Source organism: Henckelia pumila, chromosome 3 (genome assembly GCF_033568475.1).
Source record: "Henckelia pumila isolate YLH828 chromosome 3, ASM3356847v2, whole genome shotgun sequence".
Lineage (NCBI taxonomy): Eukaryota > Viridiplantae > Streptophyta > Magnoliopsida > Lamiales > Gesneriaceae > Henckelia > Henckelia pumila.
Window position 1 is genome coordinate 181375249 of NC_133122.1, and position 13435 is coordinate 181388683.

A 13435-nucleotide genomic window follows, 5' to 3' on the forward strand; every position below is an offset into this window, starting at 1 on the left:
AATTTGACATGTGATACTCATATCAAGAATGTGCATATATTTTTTGGGTTCTCATGATTAGGGCCGACAAAAAATACCGAAATGCTGTCATACCGCCTTTATCGTACCGAAAAAAAATCTAATATATCGAAAATTTTGGTATACCGTAAATTTCGGTAAGTTATGATGCCGTACCGAAATTTTCGGTATCGGTATCGGAATAAGATTTTCGAATTTTCGGTATTTCGGTATACCGAAAAAAAATCGGTATACACGGTATCGCTATGATACCGTGTATACCGATATTTTTTTTTTAAAAAAACATTATAAAAAAATCGGTATACACGGTATCATACCGATACCGTACCGAATTTCGGTATTCGGTACGGTATCGGTATCGAAAATTTCGGTATCGAAATTTCCGGTACGATATGCGGTATACCGTACCGAACCACCCCTACTCATGATCACATAATATCTCCAAATTTAAACGTGCTTGATTTAAGCACGTTGGAAAGATCCGTCTTGATAGAGTGAGGACAGTCGTCGAATACGAGGATTTACATTAGGACCCGGACCACTCATATTTACATTATAAAATAATATTTTTGACATAAAAAAATAATTTTTTTAGTTACGAATCATGTTGAATAGGAGATCTGTATCACATTATTAACTTATACGACTCTGGTCGTTTCCGTGTTTGGACTAACGCTTTTAACATTTTGTTACTGGGACTAAACTAAATGATCAAACTTCTGACATTTTTCATGTAGTACATGTTCGATTCTCTCCGGAAACTATTTTTCTTTGCTAAGCAACAGAAAACCAACAAGTAATATATAATAATGAATAAGACCAATGGCGTACCCAAGATTTTTAACCAGGAGGGGCAAACTTAACAAATTTAAAAAATTAATACAACGCAAAATATATAACAAATGTCATATATAATTAAGTTCATATGTTTTTACAATAACAGTTACCAAGATTTTATAATCTGAAAATAATGAATAATACTCAATAAAAAAATGATGAATAATTCATATATTATCAACTGTCTCAAACACACATCGCTCAATATATGATATCAAACAATCATTTAACAACATATAATCTCCCAACCTATTACGAAGTGATGTTTTTATGATTTTCATTGCTGATAACACTATCTTTACAGTTGCAACAATAATAATAATGCTAAATTTAAAAGTAAATCTGTGTACCAAATGATATAATTGATATTTTTATTGAACCATTCTTTTAGCAAGTTCGCTAATCTCAACAACTTCAGATAACTAATTGTTATTTTCAAATGTAAAAAAATAAAGTTATCAAGTTGGTACTAAAATATGTTTAACTTGATGAAATCAGATGGCTAATTAAAATAAATTTCCCTTATCACATTCAAGTCAAAAAGACTTTTCGTTTTCGATCTTTAAAAAGATATGAGACAATAAAAAGCATAATGCCAAATTTATTATATCCCAAAATAAATTTATTCTTATCTTATTTATCAAAGACTTTTTAATCAATTATATTAATATTTTAGATATATGTATATATATACATAGTACTAAGTTTTTATTAAAAATAATTTCAAAGAGGCAGTTACAATTAAATTTATATTTAATAATGATATTATGTATATAGTATTAAATTTTTTTAAAATTTCAGGGGGGGCGATCGCACCCTTTCGGGACCATGTAGGTCCGCCACTGAATAAGACGCCAGCGATGTTTTCTTGGACGAATTTGTCGCACAAAATTTATCCAGTACGATTTATATAGCTATCGTTGTTTGCAAATTATTACGTTAAGCTCAATCGTTTACTTAATACGTACTGAATGTGGCAGCTGCGGGTTCTATCGTCATAAAAACACACACACACTAGCATTTTGACACACACAAATGCGTGTGATTGGGTGAGAATATGGGTGTGATGAAGTTGCGTTATTTATTCACACATTAAACGTGAGAAGAGGGTAAAAAAGTGAGAACATAAAAAATTAACCATAACATTAGAAATGGTTTGTATACCCTACTCACCCTTGATATAAGATTTATTTATATAGTGAGATATGTATTTACTACGGTATTATTAAAAAACTAATAGTAACGGAATTTAATCACTTCTGCGGAGTAATTAGTTATATTTCAAAATAATATAACTATAGATTTATTTAACAATTCATTATAAATCACTGTAAGAGAGGATAATATTGCTTTAAATTAAATTATCGCTTGATTGAAAAAGCATATGTTTTATTTATAAAAAAATATTCCATCTGATATTTATTGCTCAATACAATATAACCTCAAATACTTGATACAACAGCAAACTGAGATTAGTTCTCACTCGGCTCAATTATGGCCCATTCTGAGGCCCAACATTGATTACTTTACATTGGGCCGAATAATATTTTCTAGGTTGGACCTATTGATACCCTAACATCCCAATTCCTGCCTTCCTAAGAATACAAAAAGATTGCATAAGTTTTGTAATCAAATAAAGAAAACATAAAAACCCCACACACAAAAAAAGGGAAGAGATGAGTTTTATCAGGCATTGTCTGCTATAGAAGTCCTACTTCCTAAGTAATGAACATGCAATCTATCTAACACACAGATAAAAGGAAGACAAACTAGTTCAGAATGGCCAACGAACGAAGGGAACATCAGTTTATTGAGAATTGCGATGGTACGATACAACTACATGTGCACAAAAACATAATGCAAAAAGATCCAGCTAATACAAGCCTTATATCCAATCAGTTTAATTCTTCTTCAACAGTTAATGCATCAAAATAGCAAGTCAAACTCATCTGATACGCACTTCTCAGCATTCAGACAAGGTTTGTGAGTAGAGCTGCAGAAGAAAAACACAGCTCTATCAACAGTCGAACTATATGTTGGAAGCATTGAGAGCCATGACCTTGCACTGTTCATTCATGGCCACGAGTTGGGCCTCTTTTTTGTCAAGTAGAGCACTCAGTCTCACGTTCTCTTCCATCAGCTTCTGAACTTCGGATTCCTTTTGACTGTTCTCATTTTCCAACTGGAGTGTCTTGGCAACAAGCCTGGTTGAATAAATAACTAAAAATGGTTAATTTCAGCGACAAGAAACTCATCTAATCCTATTGGCCGACGATGCTTCTCTACAGGCTAGGAGCAGAATCATCTCATGAAAAGAGTAACTTCTTAAAAGATGGAATGGTAATTATGGTCTTTTCTTTGATGATAAAAAAGTTAGCAAGAAAACAAGATTGGATGAAGAGAGAAGCTCATAACAATGACCAATCCAATTTTAATGTTTTAAATTTTTTTTTGCAGTTACTGGATGACTGAATCAACAATTTTATAGCCTCCAATTCCAGTTGAGACATGCCATAAATAATTAAATATCATTGTGAATCGCATTCAGTTTCAGTTGGTTTTCGTCATCAGGAAGGGCAACCAGCCAACAACATAATCTATATATTCTGATGTCTACAACTAAAATAGAAAAAAACAATGTTGGAAAATAGTTGTTTGAAAAATTAGTACATGATTAATATTTGTATTATGAAGTTCCACAACTAAAGAAAATAAAGTAAGAAGAAGAAAGCGAACGATGAATAACATCTAGCAAGAATTGATAGCAAGAAAAAAATTGAGTGTACCTAGAGCAGACTAACCTTTCAAAATGCTTTTCAATTGTCTGAAATTGTTTCTCTGATGAAATAAGTGTCTCTCTTACGTTAATCAAAGTACTGACATAGGATTTGAGAGACTCAAAGTCTTGCTTAACACGACAAAGCTCTTGCTCATTTTCGGCAGCTCTTTGCCTTTGTCTAGAAGTTTCCTCAACCAAATCTTCAACCCTTTGTCTCATATCATTCAGAATACAGTTCGTTCCAAGAGCAAACTGCTCCATTTCCTCTAATTTTAAAGACACGTTCTCAATTTGAACACCTTTATTTTTAATCTCCTCCAGCCCTTCCGTTACCTTTTCCTTCTCAACTGCAGTTTCAGATTCTGCCAAAATAACTCTCTTGACAAGTCCTTCCATTACGTCAGCAACCATTTTTACACTTCTAAGTAATTCATTGATATAGACCATGTCATCTTCATCAAGAGAACCCTTCTGAAAACTAAGGGCAGTCCATGTATCCTCATCTGTATTATGGAAAGAAGAAACATCTATATTCCTAGACCAGCCAGCCCAGGGTACAAAATTTTTATCAACAAGTCCTACACCTTCTAATTGCTTGATACAACAAGAAATATAAGCCAAATGAGGAACCGCGATGATTCTTGCTTTCGATTTCAAGTAAGTCAATAATGTCGCAGAAGTTTTCACTCTACGCCAGAGAACATTTAATTCTTGCTTTGCATCTTTGTCGGATTGTATATCAGCCTTCACCTCAGTAATCTTCTCTTGCAAGGCATCCCCTTGCGACCGGCTCCTTTCCATCTCCTGATTCCAGTTGATGTGAATTTCATTTAACTGTGATTTCAAAGCTGACACATCGATATCTTCTTCTGCTGCCATTACCTTCCCTATCACATTTACAAAATTTTTAAAAACTTATTAAAGTAAAACGAAGCAAAGTAGCTAAATTCGCTAGGGTGTAATCAGAAGATGGTAACAAGAATTTCAACAAATATATTTGCAAAAACCATCGGCGGGGACAAAAAAACTTCAGGCTAAACCTTCTATGCAATCACATTGAGAGGGAAAGGGTTCCACAAAAAATTTAGTAGTTTGCCTAGAAATCAGTGAACTTCATGACTTAGTAGAGATGAGAGTTAATGAAAAACAAAAAATCCAAATAACTGGAAAATTAGTAGACAATTCCCCACAAATTGACAAATAGATCATGCAGTAGAACAGTTTGAAGTGTTTATCTTCCATGTTCATAAAAAAGGCTTTACCTCAAGGCACAAACAAACACCTATCCACAAATTTAAAGTTCAAGGTCACAAGAAATTCAAGAATATATGAAGACAACAAAAACATATTGTCATGGTGTGCATTGGCCTATGAATGTATTGTGGGCAGTAACAAGATGATCCTCTCTGAGAAACATAAAAACATGTATTTAAGTTGCTAAAAGAATTGAGAAACCTATGTTCATGGTGTCAAGATATTTATACAAAATTTCAGAATAAAAGCTTCATACAAAGTAATGGAGCAATAATTCATAACAAAGCAAACGATTGGTCATTCATTAATTGTCTTTGGATGTCCCATTATAGGCTAAGCAAACAGTTTGTTTGTTCAAGATCTCCTCAAACTCTAGAGAATGAACATCAGGCCAGAACTGCTAATGAGTTTATTCATCCGTACTTTAGCTATTACTTGCTTAAGCCATAACACTTCGCAACCGAGCACATCCAATTTATATAACGATATCTTCTACAAAATATCATTTTCCACTACCAGTATTATTCACTAATCACTTGTTTGTGGCATTGTCATGACATCCTCCCTGGTCCCTCAGGAGTCCGGTTACAGCCTATCCGAAACCAAAAGATAATTCAGCCCTTTTTGAAAGGCCCAACACCAAACATCAATTTATAAAATTTTAAAAACGTATTTTCACTTGCTGAAATATTCTAAAAGTCGATAGCACAATCGAGGGAGAGACAATTATATATCTGCCAGATTTATCCAAATCCGCAGAACTTTAGGACCTAGCAAGTTATATTGAGTTCAATAGAATAAAGTTCGTCCTCAATATCATCGTCCATTCCCTTATCTCGCTTTCACACATCTCTAATAATTCGACCAAGAAATCTACACACTGAACCAATAAAGTAAAATTACAAGTAAGATCTATCAACATCTGACATTTCAACAAATTTGGCAAGAACCCATTACAAAATTATAAGAAATTAACAAATTAAAACAGAACAAAAGCACTTATGTGCCTGCTTCTTACGGCCTCGATTCATGATTAATTAATTCAATGATATATAAATCAGAAGCTACAAGAAAGAGATGAAATACCCTGTTAATTTTCTGTAAAAATTGAGATTTACCTATGAGAAATTCCGGAGGACGATGAAAATTGGGGATGAGAACTACGACAATGGTCGAATCCGTATCATTGAACTTGAAGACAGATTCTGGGATTGAATAATGATTGAATAAAGAATAACAGGAAATAAGGAATGTTATATTTTTTAATATTATAATTATAATTTGCCCCTTCACTTATTGCGTGGCCTTTATTTTATTTTAGGCAAATACTTGTATGAAACCGTTGTACGGAATATATTCGTGTGACGATTCTAATTTGGGTTAGTTGATCCTAATTTGGGTCGAAACTAACCCGCTTTTTTTAAGCCCATCGTTTCATCTCTCTTTTTTCCCCACTTCTCCTTGTCGAATCGCTCTCAACCATTGAGAAGATTGCTGCTACATTGAAGAACGAATCTACGTACACTGGGATGAGATTTCTTCTTCCTTTCAACGAATCTGTATATATTTTTCGAGATTTTTCGTTCGATGTGATCGTCTTCGAATTTCCTACTCACCGGCTTGAAAATCGTGAGAATATCACGCCAATGATTTGATATCGCATATATATTTGTTTTCTGTTTCAAGTTAACCTTTTCAAATCTTGTGAGTGAAAAGACGAAGTAATGTGGTTCAATAAGATGATAACAATATACAGATAAGGTAGCTACTCTATTCAATGGGATGGGGGATAAGACGAAGTAATGTGGTTCAATAAGATCATAACTGGATGGATGACTTGCTAATTCCCAGCTGGTCGTAGTTGAATGAAACATTGTACGATGTCGATTGTGTTTAAAAGATTTACTATTTTTTCTTCAAGGAATTGTAGAGAGATAGGTAAATAGAATAGGTGGCGATGCTTCTGACTCTAATTAGGCATATCAATTGAGTTCATTTTTAGTATGACTATGATATCAGTGCTAAATAAACTCTATTTTTGTGAAAAATTTTTTGTTACAGTGTCGGCTGGGGTTTTGTAACTGTGTATCTGTGCCTAAATATATAGCTTTGTTGCTTGAGCTCCGGGCTATTTTTCTGTTGTGGAAAAGTGATAACTGAATTGATTGATTGCTTCATGCTGCAATTGTATATTTGGAAGTGTCATTTTATTTAATTATAGCCTTCCTTTTCGGGGATTTTTTTTTTTTGGCCTTATTGCTGGAGAAGGGTTCTAATGGCATTGGCATCAAGGCTCGTGATGTCTTGAGAAGCCAGAATATTGGAAAGTTTGTCACTTAAACAGTCCACCTCTTTCTGCAGTTTCTTGATGGAATTGCATGTTTTCTTGAGAACTTTTGAGGCTGACATCTATTAGTTCTTACAACAATATATAATTATACCAAAAAACGAAACATTGAAACTAGAGAAAATTAATTAAAGGAAACAAAAGTATTAAGAAGAAATAGTGAGTACCCTTGATTTGCGTCTTGAGCTCGAATCCGCTGGAAACAATGCTTGTAATTTCAAGATCGTAATCAGATCGTAATTAGCCGCCTTATTTTCCGTAAATCTCAAAACTTTGGCCCTTCTGTTTGGCATAATATTTCTTGTATGATTATTACATAAACTAACAACTTCGGGGGGTTTTTGGTTATTGCTCAGTAGGCATGTTGGCTATGCTTCATGTTATAGATATGGTCTTTCTTTATTCCGGAGCAAATTTAAGGAGGATATTGTACTTTTCTTGTTAATTGTCCGTTCATTAGATTTAGTTCACCAAATAAACTAAGCATTTGTTCGCAGTGCTATGTTGTTTTTGTTCAAGAACATGGTGGTCAAGATCTCGAGAGCTTTGTCCTTCTCACCTTTAATGAGGCACAAAGTTTGTTAGTTCAGGTAAAATAGTTAATATTATTTATACATTTATTTGATTGTATTACTTTGTAAGTGGTACATTACACTGTAGAATCAAATGTTGCAGGCCACAATGGGTTTGTTGAAGCCTATGTTTCCCACACTCATAATTTTTTAGTGCGTTTGTTTGTTTCAAAAGAATGCACAAGCTTCACTCTTGTTAATTTTCATATAAAAATAATCAAAGTATTTATTTTAGAGGAACCCTTGTTATCTGTTATTTAGTTGATTAGATTGATGAAATCCTTAATTATTTATACTGCAAATTGTTGAAACCCTTGTTTTCATAAAGGCCTCACATTCCAATTTGGGACAGAGTTATCATAACATAGGAAAATTCACTCATGAAGCACATCTGTTCGTACACATGCTCGCAGGTAAAAGCTTGTGGTTCAATGGTTATCAAAGAACAACCGGATGCAATGTTGATACCATTGGAATATTTCCTCAGGGTTTGGCTTCTACAGACCATCTCAATTCAATGTGTGCCCATGAAGCCTTTGAGTTCGACGTGCATTGCCCCTAAACACTCCTCACCAGAAAGCACGGGCTTGAATGACACCTTCACTCAAATATTATTTTGTAATATATGTTTATTTGATTAAAAAGTATTATTTTTTAGGTCAAAAGTATTAGTTTTCACAACAAAAGTATTACGTTTTATGTCAAAAAATATTGTCAAAAATATTATTTTCGTGATATATTCTTATTTTTTGTATTACTTTTTATATTAAAAGCATTAGTTTTTATAGTAAAATATTACAAAAAAGTGTTGCAAAGATGTGAAGAGAGTAATCTTGTGTTGAATTGGGAAAAATGCAATTTCATGGTGAGAGAGGGCATTGTTTTAGGACATAAGGTGTCCGAGGTAGGTGTGGAGGTGGACCGAGCGAAATTGGAAGTGATTGAGAAGCTTCCACCTCCCACGAATTTAAAAGGAATTCGGAGTTTTCTTGGGCATGCGGGTTTTTATAGGAGATTTATTAAATATTTTTCTTCTATTGCTAAACCCCTCACAAATTTGCTGATAAAAGAGGTGTCTTTTAATTTTTCTGCTGAGTGCTTGCAGGCCTTTCAAATTTTGAAGCAAAAATTGAAAACCGCACCTGTGATAGTAGCGCCTGATTGGAATCTGCCGTTTGAATTTATGTGTGATGCGAGTGACACTGCTTTGGGAGCCGTGCTTGTACAAAATAGGGACAAAGTACTTCATGTGATTTACTACGCCAGTAATCACCCTGTCAGCTGCCCAACTGAATTATGCAACTACTGAAAAAGAACTTCTTGCGGTAGTTTTTTCCTTGGATAAATTCAGGTCATATTTGGTGGGAAGAAAAGTCATCGTTCACACGGATCATTCAGCGTTGAAGTATTTGATAAGCAAGAAGGATGCTAAACCCAGGTTAATTCGTTGGGTTTTATTGTTGCAAGAGTTTGATCTGAAAATTATTGATAGGAAGGGCTCGGAGAATCAAGTTGCGGACCACTTTTCTTGTTTGGAAAATCAAGGAGATGAAATGCAAGTGATTCACGATGATTTTTCGGAAGAACAACTGTTTGAGGTAACGAATTTACCATGGTATGCAAACATTGTTAACTACCTCTCAAGTAAGTTTCTTCCCTCGCATTTAACTTATCAACAGTAAAAGAAATTTTTCTCAGAGTTGAAATATTTTTTGTGGGAAGATCCTTTTCGGTTTAAGATCTGTTCAGATGGTATCATTCGTAGGTATATTCCAGTGGAAGAGGTAAGTTCAATACTCTCACACTGTCACACAGGTTCGACTGGAGGTGACTTCGGCGCGGGTCGTACCGCTGCTAAAGTACTTCAGTCGGGATTTTATTGGCCTTCATTGTTTAAGGATGCATATGCCTATGTGATTGCTTGCGATTCTTGTCAGAAAGTTGGTAATATTTCTAGGAGACATGAGATACCCCTAAATAATATTCTTGTTTGTGAGGTTTTTGATGTATGGGGCATTGATTTCATAGGACCGTTTCCTGCGTCTGAAGGAAACAAATATATCTTGGTTGCGGTAGATTATGTGTCTAAGTGGGTTGAAGCACTTGCATGTAGGACAAATGACTCTAGGGTGGTTGTGAAATTTTTGAAAAAATTCTTATTTTCTAGATATGGTACCCCTAGAGCCATAATAAGTGATGGAAGAACCCACTTTTGTAATACTCAATTTGATACACTTTTGACTAAATATGGGGTCCCTCACAAGGTGGCAACACCTTATCGCCCCCAAACTAGTGGGCAAGTTGAGATTTCTAATAGAGAGTTGAAGAGAATTTTGGAAAAAACTGTGAATTCAAACAGGAAAGAGTGGTCAAATAAATTGGATGATGCGTTATGGGCTTATCGTACTGCTTTTAAAGCACATATAGAAATTTCTCCCTTTAGGTTGTTATATGGTAAAGTGTGTCATCTTTTTGTTGAACTTGAGCACAAATCACTATGGGCTACTAAATTTCTGAATTTTAATGTGCAGGCTACCGGTGAAGAGCGTTTGTTGCAATTGAATGAGCTTGAGGAGCTTAGGTTAGATGCCTATGAAAATGCCAGGATTTACAAAGAAAAAACCAAAAAATGACATGATCAACGCATTGTCTCATGTGAGTTCGAGGTAGGCCAAAATGTTTTATTATATAACTAACGTTTGAAGCTCATGCCAGGAAAACTACGTTCGAGATGGTCAGGACCATTCACTATCAAGCAAGTGATGTCATATGGTGTGGGAACCTCGGGTTGCTAATCTCATCTTAGGGCAATCAAAGATTAATAAACAATTAATCATAGCATAAAAGAATATTCAAACCAAGAGCTAAAATTTTTTTTTTTTTATTTTTAAAATGAGCCCCTCGCTCGATCGGTAAAACTTGCCCGATCGAGCGAGCAACAATAACCTGCTCTCGGTCTGAACATTTTTTGGCCTCGCTCGATCGGTGAAATGTTACCGATCGAGCGAGCAACAAAGCTTGATTCTCTGTTTTTGGAAAATAAAGGCCTCGCTCGATCCGCGGGTTTTAACCGATCGAGCGGGCTCCAAATTCTGGAAATCTGCTGCAACAAATAGCTGTCAAATAATACACATGTATTAACAAATAAATCCTAACTCATAAATACATCAATTCATGAATATAAACTAGGATTTACCACATAACAACATGTACAAGATTCCTTGTTTTCTAACATGTTTGCATAAAATACATTTCATCTGCTTAAAACCCGAGTCCTCACTTTCTAAAACTCTTCTTGATGCTATCCAAGCCAACTCTAGCTTGATCATGCCCCCAACCTGATGCAATGCACACATACAAACAAAGCAACAGCCGGATAGCTCCGGTGAGAATAAATCTCAGTATGAATAACATGCATATACATCATTTAAACATATAAACTAATTCATATCTTGAATAAACATAACATGCTAGCATTTATAAACGCATAATCTAAACCATAGAAGTCTCTAGGTTAATGCATAAATGCAATGCATGTGCCAAGGAATAGGCTAGCAAAGCTGATATCAATAAAGCTTGGTTCTTTGGGATCCCGAGGAATAAAATAGCTCTCAAACTACCGACACTCCCATTCGAGGCAGCATCAAGTATTTTACTCCTCTGACTTTGGTGCAACTATAGTGAGTCTTCTGGCTCTGAACATAAATCCATATTCCATGCCATGAGTCAATCTGACTCTAGAAATAAATCTACATTCCATACCACTCACTACAGCTCTCCAAACGTCATCTGCACTCTAGGCAATGACTGCCCTCTGTGCTATTAAGGCTGGAGTTCAAGATGAATGCAACATAAGCTGTATGCATTAAAATCTATAAAACACCTTGAACACTAGCTCAAATAAACCAACTAAGCAAAGCAAAGCATCTAATCACATAAGTATATCAATAAATCTGTAAACATCTCATAAAACATGTAAAACATGTTCAATACAGAAAATACTACAAATCAGCATAAACAGGTAAACATTTACATAAATGTTCTGGGAAATTCAAGAAAATAGCTATCTTGAATAATCTATCTCATTTATGTAAACTTAAACCATGACATATATACAAATAGACAAGTATGTGATTTTAGGCAACTCGATGAACAAAACTATTTCGAGTTATTCTGCCCAACTTATTAATGTCTATTCGTACCTGCATTTCTGATTCAAATAACTGACACTCTGTCACTTCTTGATCAACTACAAGCTGTCCAAATCTGACATCAAATTTTGCTTATTTCAATCAGTGCTACTTGAAGGTATTCTTGATTCAACTTCAAACACTTCAAGTCATTCGAACTCGAACTCGTTGATTCAACTTTGATAATCTTCAATTCAAATCTGAAATAGATTATATCATATCTAAACATCAATTTCCAATCTGAATCGATGTTTCTTTAAAGCTGATACAGTTCAAAGCTTGCTAATACAATCGGAATTCAAACCGACGTCGCAACTATTCGAGTTCGATAAATCTTTCGATTCAAATATCATTCTATCTTCATTTTAAACTCAATCTCATATTCAATTCATCCACTAAACACTTGAGGATGAGCTTTAAGCATATATAATGAATACCAATTCAAAATCTTGAACCGGCGGCGTAACGATATAATTTCAATTGTTCCAAAAGCTTAAACACCAATATAATTACCACCTTAGCAAAATAATATCAACAATTTCAGCAGCCAATACACGTGCCTATCATCCATAAAAATCAGATTTCTGAAAAATCTTTCAATAATCCAAAACATGTCCAAACGACGATCTTTTCTCTATCCGTCTTAGATATACTATCGTCGTATATGCTAGAACATGTTTATACAATCAAATCTTAATTCTAACAACAACTTAAAATTCAAACATGGTAGAACTTCATAAAACTTACGTCAAAACGTAGCACTCGGAGCTGTGATCGCAAATATACGATCAATCGGAAATTCTACCGGGCGGATTGAATTTAAGCGGGACTTAAAAAGGCAAAAATGGTTGAAACCCCTTTCTTTCCTCCTTTCTCGGCCACTTTCTGGAAATCTGATGAATTTCCTTCTGATTGCACGTTTTATTCAGCCAAGTTGCAAGGAATTTGCAGTTTGGTCCCTGAACTTTAGCCTAATTGCAATTCAGTCCCCGGACAAGCGATTTAATTCAATTTCAATCCTAAATAATTTAAGAATATTAGAATTCAAGTCTAAACTCTAAATATTCTCAAATTAATATTCTTGGATTAAAATTAAATCATTTTGGACATTATCGCATTTTAGTCCCTGAATTGCTCAATATTTGCAAATTGGCCCTTTCTCGGATTCCATCCTCAGAATTCATTCTTGATATTTATCATCTTGGAATTCACATATTAAATTCCATAAATATCAATTGCAAATATTTTTAATCTTTTAATTTAAGAATTCCGGATAATAAAATCTTAAAATCCGAAAATCCTCAAATTAAATATTTCTGACCCAAAATTGAAATTTCACATTTCGTAACTTCTTCAAATAATTACTTTCTCATATCCGGAATTTAAATCTTAAATCCCGTCATTAAGAACTTAATATTTTTGGGCCTTACATTTCCTC

At 34.4% G+C, this 13435-nt stretch overlaps 1 protein-coding gene across 2 annotated transcripts; it reads right to left on the reverse strand.

Annotated features, from left to right (window-relative positions):
- Positions 1-2648: 2648 nt before the first annotated feature.
- LOC140892013 (uncharacterized) lies at positions 2649-6140 on the reverse strand. 2 transcript variants are annotated; one of them, XM_073300736.1, is made up of 3 exons: positions 6007-6140; positions 3657-4521; positions 2649-3059 (listed from the first exon to the last, which is right to left on the reverse strand). In XM_073300736.1, exons 2-3 carry the CDS (start codon positions 4511-4513, stop codon positions 2885-2887), a joined length of 1032 nt encoding a protein of 343 aa, XP_073156837.1. In that variant the 5' UTR covers positions 4514-4521; positions 6007-6140; the 3' UTR covers positions 2649-2884. The 2 variants fall into 2 exon arrangements, with proteins under 2 accessions (XP_073156837.1, XP_073156838.1); XM_073300737.1 differs by having other exon boundaries at positions 5975-6126.
- Between the last annotated feature and the right edge of the window lie 7295 nt (positions 6141-13435).